The sequence below is a fragment of the Chenopodium quinoa genome, unplaced genomic scaffold, assembly GCF_001683475.1.
Source record: "Chenopodium quinoa cultivar QQ74 unplaced genomic scaffold, ASM168347v1, whole genome shotgun sequence".
NCBI classification, from domain to species: Eukaryota; Viridiplantae; Streptophyta; class Magnoliopsida; order Caryophyllales; family Amaranthaceae; genus Chenopodium; species Chenopodium quinoa.
In genome coordinates, this window is record NW_018743608.1 from 549,267 (window position 1) to 576,296 (window position 27,030).

Below are 27,030 nucleotides of genomic sequence, written 5' to 3' on the forward strand. Positions count from 1 at the left end.
TGAGGATAGCTTCAAGCGAGGATATCTTCAGCAGCGTTCCCTAGATTGCGGAAAGTTGTCAAAAACAACTGAAGGTGATTTTAAGCGAAGTTGTCTTCGATCATGTTCCCTAAGATGTGAAAGATGGTCACAAAGCGGAAGAAGATCGTTTCAAGCGAAGCAATCTTCGAAATTGAAGGCAGTTACAAGCGTAGCAGTTTTCAAGCGGGATGGCATTCTCTTGGCAGGAGGTCATCAAAACAGTAATACAGCAGCAAATTGGTTACTTTCAGAGACGTGTGCTCGACGGTGAAAGATACGCGTTTCTTAACTCTTTAATCTGTTTAACTAACGCTAGTTTGCAGGTATCGGAGTTGCAAGAGTGATTTAGGATCGCAGAACGTTCTGAATCATTCTCCGTCCCTATCGTTACTTTGACTTTTGTTTTCGAAACTTGCGTTTCTCCAAACTCAGTCAAAGTGGGGGCTTTTATAGACACCCATTTGTGTCTCTCCAAAACCAAACCCAGTGATGAGTACCTTTCACGTCGAATCATAATCGAATGAAGTGAAAGTGTGGAAAGTTTAGTGTTGCGGATAGTTTTAATTTCTTTTCTCTTCTCTCTGTTTTTGAAAACCTATTTTAAGAAAACAGCCAATATAGTTTGGTTGGTCCATGATATGGGTCCAATAGTAGTGTAGTGGGATAGGGCTTGAAAAGAGCTTTCCAACGATATATTATAAGCCCAATTCCGATGAATATTGAGGAAGTTATGGCCAAATTACTGAACTGGGCCCGGTTTGAGCCTTATATGCGGCCCAATTATCCAGAGGAGGGCCTAATATAGATTTATCATTCCTAATGCAATTAGGAATGGTTTTAGTCTTCTAGACTCTTCTAGAAGGTTTTTTTCATTCCTAATTTAATTAGCATTGATAAATTGACTTTTGTTTTTTTAGAGTTTTTATCAGAATAAAAGAACGTTTTTGAGGAAAATACGATTTTATCCTCCTGTGCGGCAATTTCTATCTGATTTGCAGAAAACGCGTCAATTTCTTAGTCAGCGCCAAACGCCATCTGTAGCGCCTGACGCTACGCTTGGCGCCTGGCGCTAACGTCAGCGTTTGGCACTAACCTGGTTTTTCGCGTCAGAACTCTATTTTTGATTTTTATCTTTTTGGCTGATTTTCTCTATAAATAGCTTCCTAAAAACTTCGTTTTCATTCACCAACTCTCATCAAGATTTTCTTGATTATTCTCTCTCTCTCTTTTCTAAACTAGCCTTCTCTCAAATGTAAAAATTCCGCATTCATTAGACTTAGATACACCTAACCAAGTTCGAAGTTGCCTTCGTCCTAGACGTGTGTAGACACCCATTTGTGTCTCCCCAAAACCAAACCCGGTGATGAGTACCTTTCGCGTCGAATCATAATCGAATGAAGTGAAAGTGTGGAAAGTCTAGTGTTGCGGATAGTTTTAATATCTTTTCTCTTCTCTCTGTTTTTGAAAACTTATTTTAATAAAACAGCCAGTCCAATTTGGTTGGTCTATGATATGGGTCCAATAGTAGTGTATTTGGATGGGGCTTGAAAAGAGCTTTCCAACGATATATTATAAGCCCAATTCCGATGAATATTGAGGAAGTTATGGCCAATTTACTAAATTAGGCCCGTTTTGAGCCTTATATGCGGCTCAATGATCTAGAGGAGGGCCTAATAGATTTATCATTCCTAATGCAATTAGGAATGGTTTTAGTCTTCTAGATTCTTCTAGAAGGTTCTTTTCATTCCTAATTCAATTAGCATTGATAAATTGACTTTTGTTGACTTTTCAGAGTTTTAATTAAAATCAAAGAACGTTTTTTTGAAGAAGATACGATTTTATCCTCCTGTACGGCAATTTCTATATAATTTTAAGAAAACGCGTGAATTTCTGAATCAGCACCAAACGCCAGCTGTAGCGCCTGGCGCTAGCATTGGCACTTGGCGCTAATGTTGGCGTGATTTTCTCTATAAATAACGTGCTAAAAACTCCGTTTTCGATCACCAATTTTCAATCATCTACAATAACCAATTTTCATTCATCTACAATCTACCAACTCTCATCAAGATTTTCTTGATTACTCTCTCTCTCTCTCTTTTCTAAACTAGCCTTTTCTCAAATATAAAAATTCCGCATTCATTAGATCTAGAAACACCTAGACATATTCGAAGTTGCCTTCGCCCTAGACGTGAAAGGTTTAATTTATGAGGGTTTGGTCCCAAATCTCTCTTTCAATTATTTAATTTATTTTTTGTTTATTATTTTCCTTGAAGTTACTAACGCGTGTATTTTGTTATTAGAAAGAGATACGAGGCATCAAAGTAAGTATTTTAATGATTTTTATTGATGATATGATGTAGAAATCATGTTTAGGTTGTTATTATGATCTTCCTAGAATCATGTCTAGGGTAACCTTAATACTAAGTATGATCGTTATGATGCCTTTTATGTTCTTCCTAATATTTATGATTGTTAGTATCATGTTAGGGTTAAAGATTTGATTTTTATTGTTAGTGACATGCTAGGGTTTGTTATTAATCTTGTTAGTATCATGCCTAGGATCTTGCTATTTTTATTATGCTTTAACATGATTATTATTATGATAATATTTTTATGATTGTTGTAATTATTATTATGATGATGATTATTTATTATGTTGCTTGATATATATATTTATTGTTATTGCTTGATCACCTTTTTATGCATGTTTAAAGGGAATCTATACTTGTAATCACGCTTAATAAGATAATTAATAATCTTGTTAGGGTTAATTTGATTATAATTCAAGTGATCGCCAATAATAGTTTTATTTGTGCATTAATATTCAACCAACATAGATAAACAGGTTTAGGGGTAACCTATTTATTGCATGTTAGTCAGAAAGCGCACATGAATACGATCAGAATAAAGTAGAGGCCTATTATTAGGGCAGGTTCAATCTCTTTTAGATTGGATTTGTACCTTCATCCCTGAACCCTATTTGGTTCAAGACCTTATGGAGTTGACGATATCTTGGATCGTTAAGGGGTGTAATTCACCTCGTGAACGGTTTACAGGTTCCTAAAAAACTTGTTGGCGACTCTTTTGCTCTATCTTCTTCCCTTTTGGACGCCACCGTACTTTAGTGTATGATCACAGTAGGGTTCAAGCTAGGGGGTTAACGCTTGAAATATTCCCTACAACATGAAAGGTTTAATTTCTGAGGGTTTGGTCCCAAATATCTCTTTCAATCTTTTAATTTAATTGTTTTGTTTATTATTTTCCTTGAAGTTACTAACGCGTGTATTTTGTTATTAGAAAGAGGTACGAGGCATCCAAGTAAGTGCTTTAATGGTTTTTATTGATGTTATTATGTAGAGATAATGTTTAGCTTGTTATTATGATATTCCTAGTATCATGTCTAGGGTAACTTTAATATTAAGTATGATTAAAAGTATGATGCCTTTTATGTTCTTCCTAATATTTATAATTGTTAGTATCACGTTAGGGCTAAAGCTTTGATTTTATTGCTTAGTGACATGCTAGGGTTTGTTATTAATCTTGTTAGTATCATGCCTAGGATCTTGCTATTATTATATTTTAACATGATTATTTTAATTATTATTATTATTATGATTATTTAATATGTTGCTTGATATTTATTGTTATTGCTTGATCTCGCCTTTTTATGCATGTTTAAAGGGAATTTGTACTTGTAATCACGCTTAATAAGATAATTAATAATCTTGTTTAGGGTTAATTTGATTATAATTCAAGTGATCGCCAATAATATTTTGTTTGTGCATTAAATTCAACCAACATAGATAAACAGGTTTAGGGTAAACCTATTGATTGTATGTTAGTCAGAAAGCGCACATGAATACGATCAGAATAAAGTAGAGGCCTATTATTAGGGCAGGTTCAATCTCTTTTAGGTTGGATTTGTACCTTCATCCCCGAACCCTATTTGGTTCAAGACCTTATGTAAATCTTCCTCGGGGAAATCGTACTTATCTTCTTCTTTCTCCACTTCTTCTAGAGGAAAATCTGCTAAGAAGTTAGAAACCGCAGAACCACTGATGGTTTTTTGTGGTACAAATTTCAAGTCAAATTGAGCAAGGTTGACTATCCACCTTTATAATCTGCCATTGAGTGTTGCTTTTTCGAACAAGTACTTGAGAGGATCCATCTTGGACACGACATGCGCTGTATGAGTGAGCATGTAATGTCTTAGTTTCTGTGCGGCCCACACAAGTGCGAGACACAACTTTTCAAGTGGTGTGTATCGTGTCTCATAACCTTGAAGCTTCTTGCTCAAATAGTAAATTGCATTCTCCTTGTTTTCGATCTCTTGTGCTAGCATTGCTCACATCGTTTCTCTTGTGACCGTAAGGTAGAGTCGAAGAGGAAAGTCAGGTATTGCTGGCGCTAGCACGGGTGGGTTTGCCAGGTACTCTTTGATTTTGTCGAAGGCTTTTTAGCAATCATCATCCCAAGTGACTGGGACATTTTTCTTAAGCTTCTTGAATAAAGGTTCACATATCGCCGTGAGTTTTGATATGAACCTACTTATATATTGCAGCCTTCCAATGAAGCCTCAAATTTCCTTCTCATTCTTGGGCGGTGGCATGGCCATGATCGCTTTGACTTTTGTGGGATCTAATTCAATCCCTCGAGAACTGATCACATATCCAAGTAGTTTGCCTGACGTGACTCCAAATGCACACTTTGCTGGATTTAATCTCATGTTGTAATTGCGGAGTCTTTCGAAGAACTTGCGAAGTGCAATGATGTGGCCTGGGCGATCTTTAGACTTAACGATCATATCATCGACATAGACCTCCACCTCTTTGTGCATCATATCATGTAACAATGTTGTGGCTGCTCTTTGGTAGGTGGCACCCGCGTTTTTCAACCCGAATGACATTACCGTATAGCAATATGTACCCCATTGTGTGATGAATGTGGTTTTCTCCATATCTTCCTCGGCCATCAATACTTGATTATATCCGGCGTAGCCGTCCATGTACGATAGGAGTGCATGATTTGTTGTGTTATCAACCAGAATGTCAATGTGAGGTAGAGGGAACCCATCTTTCGGGCTTGCCTTATTGAGGTCCCTGTAATCAACACACATTCTGACCCTTCCATCCTTCTTTGGAACTGGAACCACATTTGCTATCCATTCTGGATACTTGGATACTTTGATGAAACCTGCAGCCAATTGCTTTCTAATTTCTTCTTTGATTTTGAGGGCCACATCCGGTTTCATACGGCGCAGCTTTTGTTTGATAGGCTTCATACCTGGAATGAGTGGTATCGTATGCTGAGCTATATCCCTGTCAATTCCTGGCATATCTTGGTATGACCAAGCAAATAAATCAACAAATTCACTAAGCAAGTTAATTAGCTCTTTGCGTTCATCTTGACTTAGTGTTAATCCAATTTTTACTTCTTTGATAGTCGTATCATTGGAAATATTAATTGTTTATGTATCTTCAATAATTGCTGTTTTATTTTCGTGTTCTTCCATTGCTTTTATTATTTCTTTGTCATTTTTATCATTAGCAAAGCAATATTGATCAGGTTTAGGGGAATGACACGCATCGTAAGCAAAGGTATTCATTTTATTGAATTCATCGGTCAATACATCAAGAGGGGCAAGGTCAGCTGCGACCTCACCGGAATTATTTGGGATAGAAAGAGAAGACTCAACAAGAGACTCAGGATTGGACTCTATAGCAGAAAGAGGGTCGTCCTCAGACCCTAAGGACTCGTCTACAGACTTAGACTCAGACTCGGACTCGGACCTAGACGACTCAGACTCATCAAACATAGGACCTTCGCCAGCGGTTATTTCCAACTTCTCTCCTCTTGGCGTAGTGATCTTCACTGTCTTGAGCCATCCCTTTGAAATATCATCAGCATGGACGATTAACTTGGAGGGGTCAAAATCCTTGCTTGATATAACAGCTTGAATGAGCTCGGAATCATCATTGCATACAGGCTTGGATTCATTCTTTTCTAGTCCAAAAAGAAGGTTAATGTTTAGATCATCAGAGCTTGGACTAGCTGGTTTATCAGTTGTGAAGAGTTCTTTGCCTTCATCGACGAAGTCACAATCAAGGAATATCTCGAATCCTAGTTTATGCTTCCCATCGTGGACGAAAGGCTCAGGGAATTCATAGCATGAGAAGTCTTCCCCTTCTTTGATATATTGGCCATTGAGGGTGAATGGATATGAATCCATGGCCATTTATGTCTTCATGATTCGAGCATATTGAGAGCCTTCATTTTCAGGAGGGCTTGTTTCACATCTTCTTTTGTTGGCTTGAATCCCAAGCCAAAGGTATCTTTCTTAAGTGCACCAGGATGGCCCCAAAATTCAGCCATTTTCTTTTTTATTCCAAGGGTCATTCTAGAGAAATACCCTTGCTTCTTCATAATGGCATTAACATTGGTATTTGAATAAGGATCAAAGTTGAGATGACACTTCTCCTCTTCTTCGATCATGAGAACATCATTGAACGAAAAACCCAGAGATCTTCATCTTCTTCGCCATGTTCAACATGGACGATGGGAGTATCAATAACTTGAATGCGCATGGGGGAGGCATCAATGGTAATTGGAACCCCTCCAACTATGGCTTTCACTTTCTGGTGCAACGACGATGGGATCGCCTTTAGCTCATGAAGCCAAGGACGTCCTAACAACAGATTGAAAGAAGCCTTAATGTCCACCACCTGAAACTTGGTGCGACGTTCAATCGCTCCAGTAGTTATGTTTAGCATGATAGTACCCACGGCTTGACGGGGAATATTATCATAAGCGCGAATCCCTTGAGTAGAGGGAGTCAGTTCTTCATTCTTTATGCCCAACTTCTTTGCAGTGCGGAGTGGGCATACATTGATTGCAGAGCTATTATATACCAGGCTCATAGGAACATTCATCTGCCTACACACCACAGTGAGGTGTAAGGCCTTGTTATGTTGGTCCCCTTCCGGGGGCAGATCCTTGTTAGAAAAAAAAATCAAATTTCTAGTACTTGGCAACTCAGTAGTGAGAAAGTTAACCAGTCTTTGAGGAGTCATATCATCATCAACTCCTATTTTCACCAGAGCATTCATCACAACCTTTCGATGCTCGTGAGAGGTGGCCAAAAGCTTCCATACATTCATTTCCACCTTGGTCTTTTGTAATTGTTTGACCACATCGTTGTTCACAAGGTCAATGGGATCAACTATTAGTTGTGATTGCGGTGGAGATGGAGGTGGACTAGGCTGTTGAAACCGTCCACTTCTGGTGAGAACTTTGACCTCAAGGTCTCCATAAATATCTTCACCAAGTGACGAACATGCTATATCTTTGAGATAGACGTCTTCATCGTCACTATCCCAAATTACATTCACTTCTTCATAGCTCGAGACAAATACAACTTCCGGCAAAGGTTCATTCACAGGTTGAATGAATATTGACGGATCAAAGGAAACTTCATTTCCCATGATAGCCAAAGCATCAGAAAGAGGGCCTGTTTGAATGTTAGGCTTCTTGCCCCCTGGAGGGACAGGAAGTTGATTAGCATCAATCAGGTCTTGGATCGCATCTTTCAATCTCCAACACTTCTCAGTATTATGACCCTTGCCTTGATGAAACTTGCAATGAGCATTAGGGTCATAGCTAGCAGTTCTGTTCTCTGGTCGAGGCTATGGAAACGGTCCAATTGGCATAATCAATCCTTGACTATGCAAGCGATCAAAAGCGGCATCATAAGTCATTCCTAAAGGCGTGTAAACCCTCTTTTGCCTTTGGAATATATGAGGAGGAGCATTAAGGGCCAGCGCATCATTGATATTAATATTGTTAGTAGCATTATTGGGCTTGGAAGACGAGGAAGAAGGAGCGTCGTTCTTCTTGTTTTCCAAGTGCTATTGTTATTATTGTTGCTACCAGCAGTCTTCATTAGTTCATCTTCGATATTGATTCTAATATCGTATACAGCTTCGAAGGTACTCAGCGGCAGAAACTTCAAGTGTCGCTTGTACTTATGAGTCAAATTGGCAATGAACAAGCGAACCATCTCTTTTTCCTTGGGGGGATCCACCAAGAGCGCAACTGTTTCCCTCCACCTGCTTAAGTAAGTGGTGAAGCCTTCATTCTCTTTCTGTTTGAGAATGGAGAGTTCACGTTCAGAAGTCTTGGCCTGAATGTTACACTTGTAACGATTCATGAAGCTTTCAGCAACATCCTCCCAGGTCGCAACATGTTTGGATTCCAGAGAGTAGAACCATTGTTGACAAGCATGCTCTAAGGAAAGAGCGAACACCGTAGGGAAGAGTGTCACATCTACTCCCTTAAGAGCCATGGTCGCAGAAAAGGCCTTCAAATGGAAAAGCGGATTATCAGTAGGCTTGAACTTGGGAATGTCAGCAGTGGAAAACTTCTCAGGAAGCTTATCCCTTATGGACGAAGAGGCGACAGGTTGCTCCACATAAGTGAATTCTTTAGAAATATTACTCGTTTGTTCCTTAATCTTGTCCATTGCAGCGACAGTGACATTGTTCTGATTGTCTTGTTCTACCGTGTTGACTATAGTGGTGAGTGTTTGCATCATGTTAGACAACATCTCAATTGTCTTTCTTATGTTCTCGATATCTTCTTTAGTAGCCATTGGTTGAAAGTAGACTGGAGATGGATCTTGTGGAGATGATTGTGGTGGTTTCCTTGTACGCCTCTTTGGTATAAGAGGTTGTTGAGGGATTGACTCGAACCGTAACAATCTACCCCTGCTTCTTGACCAAGTGCTGTGACACCGAAACAAACACACCTTTAATGACCAAACTTAACCTTAACCCATCCGGAAATAAATAAAAAAAAATTAATTTATTTTGAAACTTTAAATTCTCTTTATTTTTTTTAAAAAATGGGAGGATACCATCCGACTTACTCCGAAAAAAAAACGACACAAAAAAAGACAAAAGACTACCTTAAAAATACAGTCATGAAATGGTGCACGACTAACGGTAAAAGTGTGTGAACAAGACATGTGAGTGATTAAGAAGGTTATGGACACGCGTTATGACCGTACAGCTAGACGGGACACCAAACCAGACATACGAACCACATAAGCATGCACGAAGACCAAAAAAGGCTGACTGGACAAACCTCCAGGGCACCGTGTCACGGTTCTGACTGTCGTGACATGGTACAGAGCACCATCAGACGGGGCAATGTACCTTGCCACGGCATTGTACACTGTGGCGCGGCACACCTGCTGTGACACGGTGCGCAATTCCAGGCCTAAATTTGTTTATTTTCCAGATTTTAATCAGTTTTAGCCCGTACTAATTACTATGTGGAAATAAAAACCCTCGGTCATGGGTTAAACAAAAAGAGCAAACACATGAGGGTTAGCATCAAACAAACCATGTAGCATATAGTCACGATGATGTAAAAAAAGTTCGCAACCTAAGGTCAAGATCTATGTTCAACTATTGGTCAAGCTTTGGGTGTCAAAAGGGTACCATGGTTAAGAGTTTGGACGCGTTAGCAAGGCAGCCTCCCTTGAGGGTGTATGCCAACGGGCGGCTCCGCGAGTTCGTGATGAAATCAAACTCAACTCCATGGTTTGGGTGGATTTAATAACTCAGATGAACCCTTACTGCCATGAGCGTTTTTGGGTTGATAGAGCTTAAATCCCCGGGGATAAGACGCATGTAGAACACACACGTTTTTTCAGAAAAATCGAAGGAAGTTGACTGTGAGAAGGGAAAACAAGCCAACAGACTGATTTTAGGACTGCCGTGACACGCCAGATTCCACCGTGCCACAGTGCATCCCACCGTCAAACGGTAAACTGCACCGTGACACGGCAAATTCTGCCATGGCACGGCAGTCAGAAGATCTGACTGTTGCCCTGTTTTCCTTATACGCAATCAAGTTATTCAATTTTTCCTACGGGACAGACCTAAATGCGACGTTAAAACGTCTATGCTTATACAAAAATGCCAAATCAATCACAGGAATATTTTTTCAAGAATCTTTCAAGTCTCATCCACTCATCTTAATTAAATATCGATCACTCAAATCGATAATTAACCAAGAATCCTCCCCAGTGAGTCGCCAAATTGTAGGCGTCGCTCGAAGTGCGCTTACATAAAAGCATGTGGTGAATATGCTTGGCACTCATAGGAAGTGGGAATTGACATATACGATAAGGGACACGATTAGGGACAAAGAAAGTAGGGAGCCGCCAACAAGTTTTTAAGGAACTTGTAAGCCGTTCACGGATCATTATAAGGCAATCACGAATAAGGGACAACTAAGGCAACAACAATTGACCCGTGAAGGTTACACCCCATTCATAATCCATGAGATTACTAACTCCATATGGTTCGGAACCACGAAAGGAGGATCGGGGATGATGGTACGAAGTGAGTCATGGAGTCACATTCGCCCGTATTGGCCTCTACTCGATTCTTATAGTGAAAGGCATTCCTGCGATCTCAAAGGCATACAAACAAAAATTCAATTTTCTCCAAACTATTATTGTGCTAAATTGGTTGAATATTAATGCAACACATAACTCTAAAATATTGTGATCACTTGATTAAACAACAAGATTAAAAAGGCTCCTAAACCGGTTTTCCAAATTATCTTATTAGGATTGATTTTCAATTACATATTCCCTTTAAACATGCAATATGGTGATCAATAAAAATAATAGAATAAACATTAATATTGGAAGCAATTTAACAATAATTCCAATAATATAAAATCGTTAGAAAAATAATAGAAATAAAAGGAACATAATTCTTACTTTGATTCTGTTTGCTTGCAACTATAAAATAATAAACGAGTTAGTAACTTCAAGGAAATAATAATAAAACAATAATTAAATTAAATTAAATAGAGTTGATTTGAGGCCAAACCCTCAAACAGTTCTACCTTTCACTCCTTGGCTTAAGGACAGAACCACGAGTAAAGTATGGACTCCTTGGAGTGCTTGAAGAAGGAATTTTGAAAGAAGAAGGGTAGGATAGTGTTTAGGCTAGAGCATAGAAGAGAGAAAAATAGAGAATTAATCCCTACCCCGTACATCAGAAATGAGGGGGTATTTATAGAAAAAATGTGCTGAGGGAACACACGAAACCCTAAAAAGAAAAAAACCATAAAAAATTATACCGCGACACGGCAATGTGTACCGTGACACGGGAAATCCCACAGTCAGACGAGAAACATTCCCGTGACACGGTGCACAGTTGTGTGACGCGGGAAATATTTAGTGAACGGGGGAGAAAACGCGTTAAGGGTTTACGCAGAAAGGACACGAAAACCTCCGTGTCACAGCAGGTGCCCCGTGTCACGGGGAACCCCACCGTCAGATGGGACAATTTCCCGTGACACGGTGGACTATTGCCGTGACGCGGGAGTTTTTAGTCCGTTTTTCCGTCTAAATTCATTTTTAACCCTAATTTCGTTCAGCATTTTAAGTGTCGATTGATAATTTCGGGCCATTTCTGATCTATTATTATTATTTGGGATAAAAAAAGAAAATAAGTAAATAAAATAAATAAACGGTTTGGGCCAAAATAAATAATAAAACAATAAAATAAAAAAAAGGTTTGGGCTGAAATTAAAAACTATGCTTTGACCAAACATCAAGACTGATCCATGGATTATTCAAAAATTGAATTTAATTAAATACGATTTTTTAAGCACTCTCGGGATTAAATACTGAGCCCGACCAATAGTGACGGTAAAAGGTTGTTCATCATCGGGATTGGTTTTGGTGAGACATTTTTAGGTGTCTACACTAGTATCATGTTTAGGATGCTTCCTATTTCTTCTATCATGTTAGTATCATGTTAAGGTTAAAGCTTTGATCTTTAATGCTTAGTGACATGCTAGGATTTGTTATTAATCTTGTTAGCATCATGCCTAGGATCTTGCTAATATTATTATGCTTTGATGAGAATATTATTATGCGGATGATCATTTGTTGTATCAAAATTTATTATGTTACCTGATATATTATTATTGTTATTACTTGATCACGCCCTCTCTTGCATGTTTAAAGGGAATTTGTACTTGTAATCATGCTAAATAAGATAATTAATAATCTTGTTTAGGTTAATATGATTTTAATTCAAGTGATCGCCAATAATAGTTTTGTTTGTGCATTAATATTCAACCAACATAGATTATACAAGTTTAGGGTTAACCTAATAATTGCATGTTAGTCAGAAAGTGCACATGAATACGAGAAGAGTAAAGTAGAGGCCTATATTTAGGGTAAGTTCAATCTCTTTTAAGTTGGATTTGTACCTTCATCCTCGAATATCCAATCATGGTTCCAGACCACTATGGAGTTAGCAATCTCATGGATCGTGAAGGGGTGCAACCTTCACCCTGTGAACGGTTTACAAGTTCCTTAAACTTGTTGGCGACTCTTTACTCTAGCTTCCTTCCCTTTGGATGCCACCATGCTTAAGTGTATGATCACAGTGGGGCTCAAGTGTGGGATGCTTGAAATATTCCCTACAGCCTCCATAAAACTCATCAGGGCATGTCCGGCTATAAAGTTTATCACACTGTCGACCTATGGAAGTGGATAACTATCCTTCGCACATGCTCTGTTCAAGTTAGTGTAGTCAACGCACATGCGCCAAGTACCATTTGAATTTTTTACTAGTATAACATTCACAACCCAGTCAGGGAAGTTACAAGGCCGAATGAACCTAGCGTCTAACAGCTTTTTTACTTTGGCAGCTGCCACCTGACTTCTTTCTTCGCCGTGATTTCTTTTCTTTTTCCAAATGGGCTTCTTTTTGGGGTCCACGGCGAGTTTGTAGATAGCAAGATCTAGGCTGATGCCTGGCATCTCTTCCACTTCAAAGGCAAATATGTCTTTGAATTCTTTCAACAGATGGTGCAAGTCTGCACCCATCTTTGCAAAAGTAGTCGTCCCAACCTTAATAGTTCGCTCTAGATGACTTTCGTCTAGATGAATTTCAATGTGCTCACCAGCTGGCTAGGGATGGAGGTCATCTGGCCGTTCCCCGGTCAGTGATTGCTATTGTTTTTCTTCTTTGACCACCACTAGTTGGTTCAGTTTTTCTTTTCTTGGTGGCTGGTGGGGCCGGATGATCATCCTTGATTTCACCAAGGTCTATTGTCTCTTTTCCTTGACCGGCTGCAGCTGCTACGGGCTTGACGTCCGAGAGATAGCACTCTCGATCCGTCTTTTGGTCCCCGTTCTAGGGGCCAACAATTCTATCATCCCTCTCATACTTGACCAGCATGAGGAAAGGTATGATTAGGGCCTTGCACTCGTTAAGAGTGGGTCAGCCAAGAATGAGATTGTAGGCAGTCGGCTCCTCGTCCATCAGAAACCGGATGGTCATGTGCTGACTGCTTCCCTTCTCTCTCAAGCGGACAGGCAGATCTACCCGTCCGACTGGGTGCACAACTCCTCCCCCAAATCCAACAAGGGGATGGGAGACATCCTACATGCTATCCGGCCTGTATTTGAGGTTGGATAGACATTTGCGGCTGATGATGTTAGAGGATCTTCTTGTGTCAATCAATATGCGGCCAACCTTTTGGTTTGCCACTTTGCATTATATGACCATAGGGTCATCATGCGACCGACGGACTTTGCCTCTGTCCTTTTTGGTGATGATGACTTCGGGGAAGGCGGATGTGCTAGTCACCTATCCCTCTTAAACAGAATGGACCATCTTTCGGAGATGGTCCTTGGTGCCCCGCATGGTAGGGCCACCTCCACCGAATCTGCCTGCTATAGTGTAGACCGGCTCTTCATCGGTTTCGGAACACTAGCAGGATGGGGAGTCTTTTTGCTAGATTGCCCTGAATTCGCTTTGGAAGTCACTTTGGAATTTACATAAGATTTCAGCACCCCTTTGTCGACCAGTAGATCAAGCGTCCGCTTGAGGCTGAAGCAGTCGTTAGTGTCGTGGCCGACATCCTCATGGTAATGACAATGCTTGTTTTTGTTCCGATTTTCAGCGGAACCTTTCATTGGTCGGCTTCTCTAAGGTCCGCCGATCCTTTATCTCCATGAGGATGGAGTAATTGTCATTGTGGAACTCGTACCTTGGAATGTACGTGATCGTGGGTTCGATCCCCACTAATGGCGCCAAATGTTTTGTGTGTTTTTATGTCCCTTGGGAGAGTTACGACTTGAAGACTGGATCCAACAAGGGCGCCTGTACCTACAAAATTAACGGAGCTCTGGATGGTCGAAGGTCCGCCTCCGAAGATTAAATTAATACGGATTTGGAGTAAAACGTGCGGAAAATAAGTATCTTCTCGGATTCCGAGATCAGGTGTTCTCTGTTTTCGAGAGCAATAAATGTCCTAATGATTAAGACGTCCCAATTATTGGGGGAATCTCCGTATTTATAGGTTCCTAGAAAAGTGTGTCCTTACCTAGGGTTTGATGATCTAGGAGTTAGGGAAGCGCCGTGTAACGACTACACTGGGATCTGGGCCTTGAAGGCTGCCATTTCTCAGGTGCTATATATGCATGGCACGTGTCAGCATCTAGGGAGTCCATTTGGATGCCTCTTAGAGTGACACGTGTCACATGCTCATTGGGCCACTTGATCACCGTCCACATAGGACTAGTTTAAGGTTCGTCGTGTTCTTTTAATTCTCTGAGGCTTAAAACTGCTTATGATGTTAGTGGTTCATTTATTAAAACCGTAGTGACTTAGCGGTTTTAGTAAAGAACCGTTATTGTCATATGCGGTTTTTACTTGACAATATGCTCCAGCGAAAGATATTTCAATGTCTTCTTATGAGTTGTAAAAAAAAGGCTTTCCCCGTCTTCTACAGCACGCTACTCATTGCATCAAAAAGCATGATAGTCCATTTTCACTAGTGTTACTCCAATATCGACAACACTGCTTAAAACTGGTGCCTAATTCATCACCTCATTGTTGCCATCGTCCATGGAGTCACAGTATGCGGGAATGGTCACTCTTGCTCCTTAATACAAAGTACCTTTAACTAAGGAATTGATAATGGTGATGGAGGTTCTACCTAGGGCCGGCTATTGGGCTGTGCAAACAGCCCAACAACACAGGGCCTCATATTACTTGGGGCCCAAAAATCTGTAAATCAGTATAAGTATAAAAACAATATACAATGAATAAATGCAAATTATAACAAAGTGTTGAGTTGGTTTTTGTAGCTATTCATTGATTCAGAGCCTTGGTCGGTGGATCACGTTCGACTCTCCCCACACACACCTAAACTCTTTTTCCCCCCCTTTGGTTAAATTTTCTATATTTTTATTGAAAAAACCAAAGTAGTATTATTTACAATGTTTGTATATAGCTTTTAATATGAAGTTTAATTACTTATCATAATTTCTAAATAATTTTATTTTTAAGCTAACAAATTTCATTCTAAATAATTTAAGTTCTCGTAAAAAAAAAAGATAATGCTTAATAACAGGTTAAACTCACATATTGTCATGTCATAGTTATCGAAATCGTGATCCGGATCATAGAATCGTGCGATTCTACGATCCTAATATACCAAGTCGATCTAGATCGTCCATAGAATCGATTTGCGGTAGAATCGCCCATAGAAACGGTAGAATCGTATAGGATCGGTAGGATCGATAACGATTCTACGATCCTATGACCGATTCTATTGATTCTACAAAATAAGCTTAAAAGTAACATTTTTATCTTAGTGGACTTGAGTATGGGCTTGCTCATATGGTTTCTTTCCCATTTATTATTTTTTTCTTAATTTTATCCACTTAATTTTTAATTATTTAGTTATTTTTGTTTAAAATAAGCTAAATTGTGGGCCGACCATTGTTCTTGGTTGGTAGACACCGTGGTTCCAACCATGTCCGATTTCACTCGAATTTAACTTAATCGATGTAACTGATTATGTTACAACGAATTTAATTATCTAATTTTAGTGCAAGCATGTAAAATTTATACAAAACTTTTAATAATCTTTATTCTTTAGTGAGTGGAAGCTAATTTCTTTGGATTTTATAGACATGTAACACATCATTTTTTCTATTTTTTTCTTTTTATACAGAGGTTAACTTTTTTTATTATTATTATTAGAATTAGAATATAAAATTAACAAGTATTATTATAAATTTAGATTGTGTATGTATATTGTCATGTAATGTATTTAAGGAAATAACTTTTTTAAAAATAGAAATATTATTATTATATACTTAATTTAGTTTAAATATGAATAAATATTTGATACAGTTTAGTAATTTTTTTTTTTTTGCAATTTTTGTAGGATCGGTCGATCCTACAATCCGATTTTACGACTCGATCCTACCTCTATCTTCCGATCCAAAGTAGAATCCCGATCCTAATAACATTCATGTGTGTTAAGTTTAAGCGTGTCAATTATTATGGAATGGAGATAATAAAAAATTATATAGAAATTCATTAATTTTTTTTTTAACACCAAAATTCATTAATTTTAAATAGCACAGGGCCCCTAAAAAGTTTAGGACAGCCCTGGTTCTACCTAAAAGAACTGCTAATGATACACTTGGACTAATAATAGAGACAATGATGAGGCAATCTTTGAAACTCTAGATAGAGCTTATGACAATGACTTATGGAGAAATTTATATCCAAATGCATTCACTCTAAACCTTCCCATCCTTCTTTCCGACCACAGCCCCATTATTCTTTCAACCTATTCTAAACCTTCAAAAAAGATAAGACCATATAAATTAGAAGATTGGTGCCTTGAATTTCCTGAAATTAGAGAAGCTGTCAGAATAGAATGGGGAAAAAGTAAGCAAGGGCCTGCTATGTTCTCTCTCCAAAGGAAGTTACGGGGAACCCTTAAAATCTGTATAAGTTGGTGTTTGAGCTTCAAAAGTTCCAACCACATTGACTGGAAAGCTATCTCTGATGAAGCAGCAGCATTACAGAGTTCAATCTCCACATAGTCTGATATGCAAGCTGACATTAATGCTAGGAGAAATGTTATCCATACTATCACTATGAAGCAGAAGTGTTGGAGACAAAGGGTAAGGACAAAGTGGGATAATCTCTCTGATCTCAACACCTCCTTCTTCTACAAGTGTGCTACTACCCGGAGAATGAAAAATGAAATTAAGGGAATAATGAGCAATGATGGAACCTGGTGATCTGATGATTCCTCTATTCATGATTTATTTAACAATTTGCTTACAGACTTATTTCATGTGGGTACCCCTCAAGAGTGGGATTGCAGCAATTGGGATGACTGGAAACAATCTATTCCACAGCTCTCTGATAAGCACATTAGCTTGTTGGGGAAACCGTTCACAAAAAAATACGTGAAACAAGCAGCTTTCAGCATGAAGGGCCACAAATCAACAGGACCTCCTTCATTCTTTCAACAAAACTTGAAGACAGTAGAAGATGATGTGTTTGTCTCTTGCTCGACTTTTTTTAGAGAGGGTATTTACTTAGGGAGCTAAATGAAACTTTCATCACTCTCATCCTAAAAGTGAATAACCTTGAGTTGGTGTCAGATTTTAGACCTATAAGTTTGTGCAATACTTCGTACAAGATCATATCGATCATAATGCCTTGTGAAGAGACTACGACATATCATAGGTGACCTGGTGGGCGAATGCCAAAATGCTTTTGTTCCAGGGAGGTCCATCTCGGACAACACCCTGGTAGGCCATGAATTACTCCACAAAATTACGAAGAAGGCAAATTCGGGAAAATTTGAAAGTATTCTGAAGGTTGATCTTAACAAAGCCTATGATAGGATTAGCTGGAATTTTGTGGAAAATGTTCTAATCCAAATGAATTTTCCCTCCATTTGGGTTCAATGGATTATGAAATGCATCACTACGGTCTCCTATCGTGTTCTCATTAATGGGAAACCATCAGAGAAAATCGTGCCTAACTCGGGCTTACAACAAGGAGACCCGATCTCATCTTACATCTTCATATTATGTATGCAGGTTCTTTTGAGAAGACTTGATTACCTGCAAATCTCTGGCAGCCTTAGAGGAATTAAAGCCTCTCGCTCGGGGGCAGCTATTTCTCATCTCTTTTTTGCCGACGACGCTCTGTTTTTCCTCAAAGCTGATATTGAAAACTTTGGTGTGATGAAGAATACTATTGACCAATCCTGCAATCTCTCTGGTGAAATGGTAAACTTCAATAAGTCATATGTTATCTTCTCAAAAAACATGCCTTTGAGGTTCAAGAAAATTCTGAAAAGAATCTTAGGGGTTAAATAAAATGAGAAGATGGGAACCTACTTGGGATGTCCAATGGACGTCGATAGAAGGTCCACAGGGGTGTTTCATGAAATTGTGGATAAAATTGCTTCCAAGCTACCGTCATGGAAATTCCTCAAATTATCTCAAGCTAGAAAATTAATTCTCATAAATGGCATTCTTATCGCCATGGCCAGCCATATTCTTAGCAGCTATCTCCAACCCCAAAAAATCACCAAAAAGTTGTCATCTCTTATCTTGCAATTCTGGTGGTCCTCCTCAATGGAGAAAAGACCTATCTACTAGAGGAAAACGTCTCTCCTCGAAAATCACAAGCATGATGGAGGTATTGGTCTGCGAAACATTAAGAGTCTTAACCAGGCTCTTGTTTTCAAGCAAGCATGGAGGATGCACTCTAACCCGCAACTAAACGTGAGCAAGATTTTCAGAGCTAAGTACAAGGATGACTGTTTTGACAAAGGGCGAAGAGGTGAGATGAAGAGCTCAATGTCTTGGGGAGCTAGAAGCATATTCAAGAGAATTTCTCACTTGCAAGGTGGTCTTAGAAGAACCATAGCTAATGGTGAAAGTATAAAGGTGGAACATGACTGGTGGGTGACTAACAATGTTATCAAGTGCAAGGACAACCAGCTTTGTTCTACAGAGCAAAAACCAGTCTTTATCAGTGAGCTACTTGACGAGCAAGGCAAATGGAAGGTGGGTTTAGTATGGAAATGGTTTAGCCTCGCTATAGCAAAGGATATCCTAGCTATTCACCCCCTTAACCAACTTCAATCTGATGGTTGGGATTGGGGTCCTTCAAGTACGAGGCATTATTCTCTAAGATCAGGATATTGGCAGGCACAAGGTAGCAGCATCAATGGGACTCCGACTTCTTCCTTCTAGAAAAAATGGTGGAAATAAAAAATTTGGCCTAAGCACAAGATCTTTACATGGAAACTGTTAAACAATGTTCTGCCCACGTTGAGTAACCTAAAGAAGAGGGGCATTGACGTTGACACAAATTGCAAACTATGCAACGCGAAGGAAGAGACCACATGCCATCTGTTCAGAGATTGTGAAGTGACTACAAGAATTTGGAGATGTAGTAACCTGGGAATCAACTCGATCGAATATAGGAAGAAATCTTAACATAAGTACTTGGGTATCTAACTTCCTATTATACTTTCTATCCACTAATGACACTCAATATGATACTACCATGGATTTTGTGAGCATTCTCTAGAGTATCTGGTTATCAAGAAATTCTGTTAGCTTTAGTAATTCCTTAGTCTCCCCGCGGAGTATTATCAGCTTGGTGCAACACTAGAAGAGTAGATGGTACGCAGGGACTAACACCAAAATAGGTGGACAAAAGGGTCCAGTGGCAACCAACGACGAAGATGATGACAGGAACCAACGCTACAATTCAAATCAGGCCAATGACGAGTTAGAACACCAAAGGTATACCATCATCATTGATGATGCGTGGAAGAAAATAGGCAGAAAGCATAGCAACGCTTGGAGAACAATTGTTTGGTGGGTAATTAAAGACAGAGGTATTGTAATTGACAGGGGAAAAATTCCTGTTTTTGCTACTTCACCCTGTCAAGCTGAGGCTAAAGCGGCATTAATGGCTCTACAAAGCCCGAGTTTAGAGAGGGACAACATTGTGATGCTTATTGATTCTATGGAGTTTGCCCAAGCAGTCTCGGATAGCAGCAGAGCTAGAAGGGAGATCAAGCAAATTGTGGAGGAAATAAAAAAAATGTGCTCTTTTATTCCAAAGTTTTGTGATTAGGAAAGTAGTAGAAGTAGAGTCTTGCAGCCATAAACTTGCAACTGCAGCAAGAAAGGGCATGTAATTTTGTTTCCTTGATTGTCTAAAACAAAAAAAAAAATTAGTGGTGTAGACATCTACTTTTGGCCTCTTGTCCCGACAGGAAGTGTAATGACGATAAATAAAGTCATCTTCATGTTGGGTCAAAGTGAAGAATACTTATGGATAACTGGTTAAGCCACAAAACACAAAAGACTAGCCCGAATAAAAGAACAAGGCCAATACAAGGTCCAATTAACTAAACCCGATCATAATTAGGCTTAAGCCCGTGCTTAAAACCCAATAATGACGGATTTAGGAGCGTCTAGGTTAAAATTTAAGTTGCCGCGGAAAATGTCGCGCGCATCTCACAAAGTCGCGCTCAGCTGTCGCGTGCAACTTATTCAGTTGCGCGTAAAACTCCGCGCAACTTCTGGAGATGCGCTCGCGAAAGATTTAGAATATCAAAATATTGGAAAATCGAATCTTACCATAGAGCTGCGCACAAGACAAATAACTGCGCGCATAATCCGCGCGCGACTTATTCACTTGTGCGTGACTGCCGCGCGCAACTTATCCAGTTGCGCGCGGCACCTGCTGCGGCAGAACGCTCTTAACCCTAAACCTAATCATTCCCTATAAATAAGACCCTAATCCGAGGCTTAAACACACAGAATATAACCTAAAACGCTGGCAAAATACTTGTTAACTTGTGCTTCCTAACCCTCTTGTCCTAAACACTCACCCCTTTGATACTTTGTTACTACGGTGGAGGTTCCCCAACAAGAAGGAATCCATAAGTATTCTAAACGGAGATCTAGCAAAGAGAAGTGGTAAATTCCCGAGCACTTAGTTAAATCACATTTATTTTCTTGTTTAAAAGAACCTTAATTAATTAATTAGTGTTGTTTGATCACCTTTAAAATAATTAATTAATCAATTCCATATAGCATCTTTCGTTAAATAAAGATTAGAATTGAATAAAATAATTGTTGGTTGATCACTTAAGTCAAGGCGAATATTGTTTATTTTCTTGTTCTTTTCACGAATTTAATTAAATAAGAATAACGACCTTACGATGTAATTCCTACGTGAATTGATGTGTGTAAATAAAATCAACTAACGTAGTTATAGGTATCACGTTTCATATATTGTTTGGTGATGAAATTGTGCAAAAGGAAGAGCTAGTAGAGGCCGCACTAGGGCTAGGATCGCGATTCCCCTCTAAAGGGAACGTTATCTTAGTACCCTCGCTCCCGAACTCATTTCTGGTTTATGTAGACCAATTTGGGCATGGTTAAACTTATGATTCATGCTAAATATCCCTGGAACTCTACTTGGGAGAAAGGCATGAACGAGGTTTATGGGTTTTCCTAAAACTCATTGGCGACTCCTACTTGTTCCTTACAAAAAAGTGTGTATGATAGAATCATTTCTAATTCAAGGTCCCCCAAACAGTCAGGAATACAAATCCTAATACACCCTAACAAGTGTAAAGTCCTAGGATTTTAAAGGGCCATGGGCATTTAAATAGAGTACTCCTTACGATGGGAACACCCTCCTTACAAGTGGTACCATTAGACTATTAGAGGTTCTATCTGAAGAACCTCTAACACCATTAGCGGTTCTATTTAAACTAAGGGTGAGCATAACAAGGTACTCTGTAAAAATTTCAGGAACCGGAACCTGTTGCAACAGGTTACTCAAAATGGGAACCGAAACCTGTTGAACAGGTTCCTGGAAATTGGGAACCGGAACCGGTTCCGATTCAAAGTACCCTCTATTATAATATACTCACTAACTTTTTCGCGGATTTTATAATAAAAAACTGGTTTGTCACTAATTTATTATGTTTGCAACTTGCAAATAAGACAAACTAATAGTAGTTGTCTAACAAATTTAATATATATATTTTTATAATTGTAATTTTGATATTTATTATTTAAAAATTAAGTAAGAATTAGTGTATAATTTGAAATTAAGTGATACTTTTATCAGGTACAGGGTACCCTACAGGTTCCGGTTCCAAAAAATTGAGAACCTGAACCGGAACCTGTTACAACAGGTTCTCCAGTTTGCTACCCGGAACCAGAACCTCTTGTACAAGAGGTTCCGGTTCCGGAACCTGCGGTTCCTAATAGGTTCCGGTTCCGATTTAGGGTATCCTGATTTTTTTGCTCACCCCTAATTTAAACTAGAAACGCAATCAATATTAGCGGTTTAATACCAGCTAGGATTAAAAAAAAACCTAATAACTGAGCTTACGTGGACGGTTCTCCAATTTGCTAATGGGAAGTATTTTTTTTTTGACAAGAAGAAAAGGGATTTCATTAATAAAAAAAAAAAACGGCACTTACATATAATTCCTAAAAAATCAAAAATTCCAACATAATTAAAACTAAATACATCGTAGATTTGATTAACAATCGCCTTAATAAAAAAACTTCATCTGAAGCAATACAAATTGTGAGTTCGCACTGATTCGGCTTGAAATCCACTGATGCGTAGTTGTCTGAGTGAAAATACTCATGTGGTTCTTCGGATTCTTGTAAAAATTATGAAACCCTAGATCTTCAATTTTCACAAAACAAACACAAAAAGAAAATAACTCAAGAGAAAAATCATCATCACAAGGATGAGATCTATTTATTGAAAACAATTGAAAGGTTTTTCGGGCTTACCACCGGTAAAAATACCAGTGAAAACCCCTACAAAGATTCACAACTGAGACCAAGAGGAAAAGAGATGATAGAGATGGAGAGAAAAGGGAGAAGAGAGAAGGAAAACCTTCAAAGAAATTGAAAAAACCTAACAATGGAGGCTAGGAAAACCTTTCCAAGGGAAAAACCCTAAAAGGAACCAAAAAACACTTCCAAGGAGAAAACCTAGAGGGAACGGGAAAGTATTTTTTGAACCAACGTATATACGACATTAGTTTACAATATATAGTATTATTTGCGAAAATTGCTCCAAAAAAAGTGAAAACAAATTAATACACGTGAATTATTCAAAAAAGCAAAAAGAAATTTCAAAAAGTAAAATCCCATCTCCACTAGTCTAGTACTCTAGTCCACCATCATCAAAACACCTTAGACTAAGTTTTTTCTTTTCTATTTTTTTTTTTCTTTGTTTTGTTTTGTTTTTGAGTATTTTTTCGGAAGAATAGACTAAGATATTTTTGGCAAGTAGCACAACTCATACACGGTGATACCCTAAAACCCCATTGGTCCGCAAGCCACAAAAAGACCACCAAAATCCAACCCTTCTTTCCCACTTCAATCCAACGGCCCAAAATCCATCCGAACATTCTAGAAAAACTCAACTCTCCTCTTTTGAGTCTTTTCCTTTCCCTTTCACATGACATAAGCCTATAAATACTCCTAACCCTAACTCTTTTCTCCTCCTCTCTCTCAGCCGCTGTTACAATTCACTCTCTCCTCAACTTTCTCTCCTCAACTTTCTTCTTCTTCCGTTCTTCTACTAACGGAAGATTATAATGGCTGGTAAAGGAGAAGGTCCCGCCATTGGTATTGATCTCGGCACGACCTACTCGTGTGTTGGAGTATGGCAACACGACCGTGTTGAGATCATTGCTAATGATCAGGGTAACAGAACCACCCCTTCTTATGTTGCTTTCACTGATTCCGAAAGGTTGATTGGTGATGCTGCCAAGAATCAGGTTGCCATGAACCCCATTAACACCGTCTTTGGTATGCTCTCTTTCTCTCTCGTACTATTTCATTCTAGATCTGTTGGGTTTAATTTGGTTTGTTTTGAGGTTGATTTTAGATCTGTTTTAGTTCATGCTATTTTAGTACTTGGAATTGTTTAGTGGTTGATAATGCTTATTTGATCTGTTTTAGTAGTTTTTGATGATTTTTGCTTAGTTTTGGAGTTGACTTGAATTTGAACCAGACTTGGATTTTGCTTAGTTTTTCGGATCCGTGTTATGCTGAATTGAGTTGAATTTGAATGTATTAGGTTCTACAAAGTTATTGTGACTTGTGTAAATAGTTGTGTATAAACGCGCGAAACTTAGATTTAAATCTGGAACTGTACATGTTGAAATCAGATCTTGACGTTCTGAACAGTAAATCTGCTGTTTAAATTTAATAGTAATATTTGTTTAAATTTAGGTTGATATAGTTTTAATTCAGTGTAAAAATTTTATGTTTTACTTTTGTTACACACCAGAGTATGATTTTGCTGCTATATTTGGAAGAAATTAGAATGATATCGATATAACATGCTAAACCAGAAAACATGGATCTATGTTTTTTATTAAATCATTGAGCAATTGTGAATGTATTCGATATTCAGCTCTATGTTTACAGTAATGATAACTTTGCTAAATTGCAATTGAGTTATTTAGAATTTAACAAATGTTCTATTTATGGTCTTGTTGCTTTCACATGGGTCACTTTAGTGTTTCGGGTTGGTTAATGATATGAATTAGTGAAGAAAAGTTGATATATTGGTGATTTTGCTGTCTTGCATTATGAAATAATGTGCTGTTTTTAAGTAATATAATTGCATTGTAATGATAAAATAAATTAATTACATTGATAAAGATATTTCTGTGGTTATCGTCGCAGATAATGATGTATAATGTTGTGGTTTAGAAATTAGGTAGAAAGGTTGTGTTTTATACTATTTCTGTTTAGAACTTTTATTTAATTTTCTGCTGTCTGTGCACATCTGATTGGGAATATGGTATGATTTAAATGCAGATGCTAAGAGGTTGATCGGAAGGAGATTTAGTGATGCATCAGTTCAGGCTGACATGAAGTTGTGGCCATTCAAGGTTACACCCGGACCAGGGGAGAAGCCCATGATTGTTGTAAGCTACAAGGGCGAGGACAAGCAATTTGCTGCTGAGGAAATTTCCTCCATGGTCCTTACCAAGATGAAGGAGATTGCCGAGGCTTACCTTGGTTCAACTGTGAAGAACGCTGTTGTTACCGTCCCTGCCTACTTCAATGACTCTCAGCGTCAGGCAACCAAGGATGCTGGAGTTATTTCTGGCTTGAACGTTATGCGTATCATTAATGAGCCAACTGCTGCAGCCATTGCTTACGGTCTTGACAAGAAGGCCACCAGTGTTGGTGAGAAGAATGTGCTCATCTTTGATCTTGGAGGTGGTACTTTTGATGTGTCTCTTCTTACCATTGAGGAGGGTATCTTTGAAGTCAAGGCCACCGCTGGTGACACCCATCTTGGAGGTGAGGACTTTGACAACAGAATGGTCAACCACTTCGTTCAGGAATTTAAGAGGAAGCACAAGAAGGATATCAGTGGAAACCCAAGGGCTCTCAGGAGGTTGAGGACAGCTTGTGAAAGGGCAAAGAGGACTCTTTCATCCACTGCTCAAACCACCATTGAAATCGATTCTCTCTTTGAGGGTGTTGACTTCTACTCACCTATCACTCGTGCTCGTTTTGAGGAGTTGAACATGGACTTGTTCAGGAAGTGTATGGAGCCTGTTGAGAAGTGTTTGAGGGATGCTAAGATGGACAAGAGCACCGTTCACGATGTTGTTCTTGTTGGTGGATCCACTAGGATTCCCAAGGTCCAGCAATTGTTGCAAGATTTCTTCAACGGCAAGGAGCTTTGTAAGAGCATCAACCCTGATGAGGCTGTTGCCTATGGTGCTGCTGTCCAAGCTGCTATCTTGAGTGGTGAAGGAAACGAGAAGGTCCAAGATCTTTTGCTTTTGGATGTTACTCCTCTTTCTCTTGGTCTTGAGACCGCTGGTGGTGTTATGACTGTTCTTATCCCAAGGAACACCACCATCCCCACCAAGAAGGAGCAGGTATTCTCCACTTACTCCGACAACCAGCCTGGTGTGTTGATCCAGGTCTATGAAGGAGAGAGGACCAGGACCAGGGACAACAACTTGTTGGGTAAATTTGAGCTTTCTGGCATTCCCCCAGCACCCAGGGGTGTTCCTCAAATTAATGTCTGCTTTGACATTGATGCCAATGGTATCTTGAATGTTTCTGCTGAGGACAAGACCACTGGACAGAAGAACAAGATCACAATCACCAATGACAAGGGTAGGTTGTCCAAGGAGGAAATTGAGAAGATGGTTCAGGAAGCCGAGAAATACAAGTCTGAGGATGAGGAGCACAAGAAGAAGGTTGAGGCCAAGAATGCTCTTGAGAACTACGCCTACAACATGAGGAACACTGTTAAGGATGAGAAGATCGGTGCCAAGCTTTCTGACGATGACAAGAAGAAGATTGAGGATGCCATTGACTCCACCATCCAATGGTTGGACGGCAACCAGCTTGCTGAGGCCGATGAGTTTGAAGACAAGATGAAGGAGCTTGAGAGCATTTGCAACCCAATCATCGCCAAGATGTACCAAGGTGCTGGTGGTGACATGGGCGGTGGCATGGAGGATGAAGGTCCCACTTCTGGTGGCGGTGCTGGTCCCAAGATCGAGGAAGTTGACTAAGTTATTACTTTCAGTTTTATTTAAAAATATGCAACTCTATTAATTTCTTGTTTAGACAATTGATTTTTGGAAAATGGTATCAACAGTGAGTTAAAAATCACTGTTATTTTGGGATTGTAACAGCTGCATTTTGCTGTAGGACAAGTTTACATTAGGTTTTATTGCCAAGTTGCCAACTCTTATGAAGAAAAATCATACATTTTCACCGGCATATTGAGTTTTGAGTTGTCTTCGTATTAAGTTCTTGTTTGCCATTTTTTCTAATGTTGTTCTGAGCCTACTTATTTTGTCAGGTAAAGAATTGTACTATGTTTTAAATCACTCTTAAAAGCTGAAAAAAGAGCAGTCTATTAATCTGATTATTTGTTTGTCCACTTTGTTGAACGCCTATTTAAATCCCACAAAAAATGACTATTGAAATTTGACAAAATCTTAAAGAGCATATATACTTGACGAATTTAGTACAGCAACAATTTCAACTTCAAACAAGTTGAATTCAGA

The 27,030-nt window shown here is 39.0% G+C and overlaps 1 protein-coding gene across 1 annotated transcript; it reads left to right on the plus strand.

Annotated features, from left to right (window-relative positions):
• The first annotated feature begins 23,459 nt into the window (after positions 1 to 23,459).
• On the plus strand, positions 23,460 to 26,768 carry LOC110682885 (heat shock cognate 70 kDa protein 2). The gene is made up of 2 exons (XM_021859225.1): positions 23,460 to 23,779; positions 24,800 to 26,768. The coding sequence occupies exons 1-2, from the start codon at positions 23,566 to 23,568 to the stop codon at positions 26,527 to 26,529; spliced, it is 1,944 nt and encodes a 647-aa protein (XP_021714917.1). The 5' UTR covers positions 23,460 to 23,565; the 3' UTR covers positions 26,530 to 26,768.
• Positions 26,769 to 27,030: the final 262 nt, after the last annotated feature.